Source organism: Microcaecilia unicolor, chromosome 10, assembly GCF_901765095.1.
Source record: "Microcaecilia unicolor chromosome 10, aMicUni1.1, whole genome shotgun sequence".
In the NCBI taxonomy this organism is placed as follows: Eukaryota; Metazoa; Chordata; class Amphibia; order Gymnophiona; family Siphonopidae; genus Microcaecilia; species Microcaecilia unicolor.
Window position 1 is genome coordinate 103,223,907 of NC_044040.1, and position 6,000 is coordinate 103,229,906.

Below are 6,000 nucleotides of genomic sequence, written 5' to 3' on the forward strand. Positions count from 1 at the left end.
CTAAAAGAAACTTTTGTTCGGTTTAGGGAGAACACATCACACAACTTTGACAAAGTTCTTCAGTTAACAGACGAGCTCATGGAAAAGTATGATATTGAAAAGTGGGATATCTCTTCATCTCGAAAGGCAAAGCTACTTGCAAAGATTAGCGATACATTGGTTTTTTCAACTTTAGGTAAATCTTCTTGTGTGCAGAGCAATGAAGATTTGAGAATGGTATGGGATTTGCATTACACGACGTATGAGGAGAGACTTGCGGACCTGAACATGTATACCCTGGAGGAAAGGAGAAACAGGGGTGATATGATACAGACGTTCAAATATTTGAAAGGTATTAATCCGCAAACGAACCTTTTCCGGAGATGGGAAGGCGGTAGAACTAGAGGACATGAAATGAGATTGAAGGGGGGCAGACTCAAGAAAAATGTCAGGAAGTATTTTTTCACGGAGAGAGTGGTGGATACTTGGAATGCCCTCCCCCGAGAGGTGGTGGAGATGAAAACGGTAACGGAATTCAAACATGCGTGGGATAAACATAAAGGAATCAGAAGGAAAGGATCCTCAGGAGCTTAGCTGAGATTGGGTGGCAGAGCCGGTGGTGGGAGGCAGGGCTGGTGGTTGGGAGGCAGGGCTAGTGTTGGCCAGACTTCTACAGTCTGTGCCCTGAAAAAGACAGATACAAAACAAGGTAAGGTATACACAAAAAGTATCACATATGAGTTTATCTTGTTGGGCAGACTGGATGGACTGTGCAGGTCGTTTTTTGCCATCATCTACTATGTTACTATGTAAACCCACATATCCAATATTGCACTAGTCCAAACCTGATAAACCCATACTCTGCAGTACCTTTTGAAAATCTACCCAAGAAATCAATGGATGTAGCTTACTTAGAAGTCACAACTTAAAGAAGGACTTCTTCACAACCAGTTGAATCTGTGGCTTAAAGGACAGTGCCAAATCAAAAACTACCCCCAAATTCTTTACCACATGAGTTACTGGGAGAACAATATCAGTTAACTCTATTTTAGCAGGAAATTGATCAAGATCCCACACCATCACCAATAGTAACTCAGTTTTAGAGACATTGAATACCAGATGGCTCACAGTCATCCATTGATTTATCTGAGTGAAAATGGTCTGCAGCCGGGCAACCACCTCAGAGATAGACTCTGACAATTGCAGGAAAAACTGGACATTGTGCACTTAAATCCAGTATGACAATCCAAATAACAGAACATTAAGTTCTGCTTTGTGACTCTTGATATATCATCCACTTTGGGATGAGGGGAAAAGTTTTTGTTTGGTTTGTTTCTCACTTACAGAATCGCAAAATGGTAGTGAGATGGAATGAGACATCAACAGTTTATAAACTAGATATGGGAGTTCCTCAGAGCTCAGCTTTATCGGCTTTGCTGTTCGTTGTATATGAAACCTTTATGTGATGTACTGAGAAAATCAGAAGTGGAGTTTAGAATATATGTCAATGATGTGCAGTTTTTCTTTCCAATAGATGATGAGTTTGTTACTTATCAGATGTATCTACAGCATTGTATGGAAACCATCCAAATATGGATGGATGAAATTGAATTGGCTTTAAACTTGGATAAAACATAAATAATGTTAGTAGAACTGTAATGTGGAGGTTATTTGTTCTGTACAGCTAGATCAGATTCCAAGTTTTGGAGTAATTCTAGATGCACAACTAAATTTCAGGTTACATGTATCAAAAGCGGTTCAAACTTATTTTTATTATTTGCATGTTTGGAGTAAACTTAAGTCAGTGATTACCAAAGTTGATTTTAAACTTGTGCAATGTCCTTTGTACTTTCTAGATTGGATTATTGCAGTGGTCTGTACTTAGGTTTATCACATGCGGGTTTGAAAGCTCCTCAAGTGATTCAGCATGTGGCTGTGAGTTTGATAATGGAGCTTCAACAAATTGATCATGTTTCTTCAGTGAATGCACTGCATAGTCTCCGTTTGATATCGAGTACAATATAAAATATTATTGATGGTTTTTAAGACATTGTCTGATAATGGCCTTACTTAAAATGAATTTTGACATTATATGAACCAGGTTGTTCTTTCAGATAGAGACTTGGCAGTTAATGCAGCCATCTCTGGCAAAGGAACACTATGTTGATACTTAAGATAGTGCTTTGTCCTTAGTTGGTCCAAGTCTATGGAATAAATTACCAGGCACTATCTGGATAATTTCATCGATACTTGATTTCAAAAAGAAGCTGAAAATACAGCTGTTTGTACAGGCTTATGCATGATGTTAGTCAAGACTGATGCTGCAATGATAATATTATTAAGTTTGTTTTGTTTGATTTCTATGTATGTTTTTACTTGTAACCCACTTAATTGATAGGCAGGCTGTAAATTAATAAATCAAATCAATATAAATATTGCCAGCAAGAGAACACAAATGAGATTAGAAGGAAGTATGGATTCAATGAATGGAAACAAAGTAGAAGAAAAAATTAAGACCAAACAACAGCATGAATTTGTAGAGTAAAGGAAAGGTAGAGTCTTAGAAAATTCCTAATATGCAATCAGAGTCATGAAAAGGCAGGGGAAAATCTATGATATTAAGGTGTGGGTGCAAGGGATTGTAAACAGGGAAAGTAAACTGCTTTGCAAGTCAACATGTTCCATTGTATCTGTTTGTAATATTATGTTTTTTTATTTATGTTGCTGTTTTATGAACCTGTTTATAATTTAAAACTATATACTGAAAACATATAAATGTATACTTATATTTTTAGATTGTGAGATCCTCTGACCACAAGCACATTCACCAAATTATGGCCATGTCTGGCATTGCTGTTCAGCCATTCCTCTTTTATCATTGTCTGCTTTGAGCCATTGTAGAGGGTCATAGAATTATCTCACCCTAAATATGACTTTTCTGATGACTCTTTGCTCAGAGATTGATTTGGGAGCTACAAGCTCTGTTCTATAGAGAGCCCTTCCTGCTGTTCACCAAAGCAAGAGTATCACTGCAAACTGTGCTGGACTCTTGGTCAAAGGTTGTTTTGGTCTTCTTTGTCAGTCAGATGGCTTTTGCTGCCTTCCTTTCAAGGTGAGGACTGTAGAGTAGATCATCAAATCCTACATTCCTTCAATGTGTGCAGAGTTCTAATGTGTTGTCTGGAAGTAGCAATTGAGTTAATCAGGTTATTATTTTTTCGTGGTCTGAAGAAAGGAGAAGCGGCATCCAAGTATAATGTTCCTAGGTAATTATGTTTTTGAAGGTCAAATAATCCCCACAGGGCTCAAACGTTTGGCAACTTCTTGTGCAGAGGCTCTTACGGCACTTTCCACAAGAAATTATAAAGCAGTTACATGGTCATCATTCCATTCATTAGATTGGATGCTTTTGCTAGGGAAGATACCACCTTTAAGATAAGGGGTGCTTAGAGATGGAGTTTACAGATCCCGCCCAATCTAAATGGTGGTTTATTACATCCCATGTGCATGGACTGGTCTGATGGCAAATAAGGATGATAAAATTTGGCCTTACCTGCTAATTTTCTTTACTTGAGTCCCACCAGACCATTGAAGAATCCCACCCTGCCTTATAATCTATTTCATTCTGTTTGATAGCCACTTTAATAATTGTGTCTTGGACTTGGCCTTGGTTCCCTCCCTTTTTGACTAAAAGAAAGATAGAGAAGTGTTTAAATTTGATGCTACTTCCACACTACTGTCTTGGAAAATGGCAGCGCCTGACCCGTGTGGTGCATCCTGCGACATACCAAGCAAGGTCAGCCTTCCAAATAAGGGACAAACAAGGGGGAAAAAATCTCTTATTTGGTAGACTTTCAGTTTGGTGCAATCCAGGGTGCATCATGCAGACTCCACCACTTTCCAAGAATGCAGTTTGAAAGCAGGAGCAAGTGGACATCACTCCTGCTTGTTGAAGGTATGTGGGGATAAAGCTGAGGAGGGGTACATGAGAGCGAGACTGGAAAAAAAACTTGGGGAGCATAGGAGCCAACTTTTCAAAATGATTGGAGGTGCTAAACCAAATAGAAATTGCCCCTTCCTGGATAAAGTCAAATAATCTGCTCAATATTGGAGGCATTCAAGCACCCACAGAGGTGGCTCCTATGGAGAGGAGTACATGAGAGAATGAGAGAGAGACCAGGTAAAGTCATGAGGGTGCATGAGAGAGAGAGAGACTGGATAAAAACTGGGAGAGGTACATGAGACTGGATAAAGACACGGCAGGGGTGAAGGAGAGATACTGGTGGAGATCTAGAATATTGTGAAACAAAGAGGCAATTGCCTCTTTGCTTCACCTGTCAAGATGGTGCTGTCACACAGCTGACAGTATGATTTGGGAAAGGAAACTGCTGGCTTCTACCAGTGATTTGCAGAGACACCTTAAGGAACTCATTTGCTAAAATTTCTTTGCCCACAGACACAAAATACAAAAACAGCCTTAGCAAATCAGTTTGTAAAAGAACTACTGCTGATGTGGGAGGAGATTCCTGCCCCCTGCCCCCCCCCCCCCCCCCAAAAAAAAAAAAAAAAAGCAAATTTAACTGTGGACAATTTGGGAGGAGTGGGGAAGGAGAAGTGAGAGGGAACTTGATTGCTGGCTCCTAGATTTATTGTTGAGGTCTGTACTACAGCATTCATTCTTGATCTATTAAAAAATATCACAACTAACTAAATTTCAGTATTTTCATGTTTGTGTATATCACAATTCCTTTTTATGACCAGTCCAGTGTAAAGTAACCTCAACTATCAAATACACTGCCTTCATCTGTAATTACTTTGTTAGTTTGTCACTGAAACAGGAAAGTAACTTAATACAGTGCTTCCAAGACTTATCCAATATGTCCCCATTTTAATATTTTAAAAAAATCATTTGACTCGATGATAATGAAGACAAAATAGCAGATCCCTCTTCCCCCCCCCCCCCCCCCCCCCCCCACTTACTGAAAAGCATAAAGAAAACAGCAGTAGCAACAGTCAGCATAGGCATCATATGTGTTCTTATAGCCCTATGTATTTTGGGTGGATTTCCACAATAACTGGAGGCCCATGGGCTGTGAATGTTCACTGACTCACAGGCCCTATGCTGACTTCCACAGTTATCTACTGCACCTGAATATAACTTTGGTACTACTAAAAAATGTGAGCAAAATGTAAACGCAAATAAATGGATCACTGTGGAGGTCAAGAGGCAGGAGAAGCAGCCCTGTTTCTGTGACCCCATGATGTGACCCATTTGGGGTCTTGAACTAACTTTGGGAACCACTGATTTTATGCATATATTGCTTTTTTGTTTAAAGCTTCAAATTGAAACTGCCCTCAACTTTGGAGAATCATTACAGAAGAGACTTTTGGACATTGAAGGACTGTATTGCAAGGTTCGATCCCGTCACAGTTTCATCCAGGCCCTTGTCAGACGTGTCCGAGGACTGCTTAAAGCGCCAAGACTCTGAAACGACTGTTTTTTTCAATTGCCAGGTTGAAAGATGAACCTCATGTCTACATTTATAGATTATCCATTTTCTGAATTATGTCAAATACTCTGTAATCCCTTTTATAGCTAGTGAATTAATACATTTTATGTTATTTTTCTTCATGAAATTAAAAAAAAATATCATCTCAATTTTTTCAGTACATCTGTTGTCATAGGACTTCTCTAATCTGTGCCCTGTATATTAATACAAATGATGAACAACAACTAAACAGAGAATACACACAGCAATAGTCAAGTAAAAGTTCCTAGTACAAAACAAAAAGCAGAGGATGCAACACTCTAAAATAATTATGTGGATAGTGGTTCCTTTCAGTTCTCCAAGCCAAGGTGCTCCCGCAGCTAAGGCAATCAAGTACTATGAGCCTGCCATATGGAGCTCTTACTTGATGCCTAGATACATCACAGAGTGAACCACAATCAAAGTGAATGTGCTATAAGTAAAAAAAATGAACAGTTCAACATATCAGAGTATAAACATCCACTGCATATTC

The 6,000-nt window shown here is 39.0% G+C and overlaps 1 protein-coding gene across 1 annotated transcript in view; it reads left to right on the forward strand.

The window, feature by feature from the left end:
• NUP205 (nucleoporin 205) overlaps nucleotides 1-5,578 on the forward strand; it is a 1,281,456-nt gene extending 1,275,878 nt beyond the window's left edge. The window contains exon 40 of the mRNA XM_030216143.1: nucleotides 5,316-5,578. Coding sequence (XP_030072003.1) covers nucleotides 5,316-5,468 — 153 coding nt within the window. The 3' untranslated portion in view covers nucleotides 5,469-5,578. The remainder of the gene's footprint in view (nucleotides 1-5,315) is intronic.
• Nucleotides 5,579-6,000: the final 422 nt, after the last annotated feature.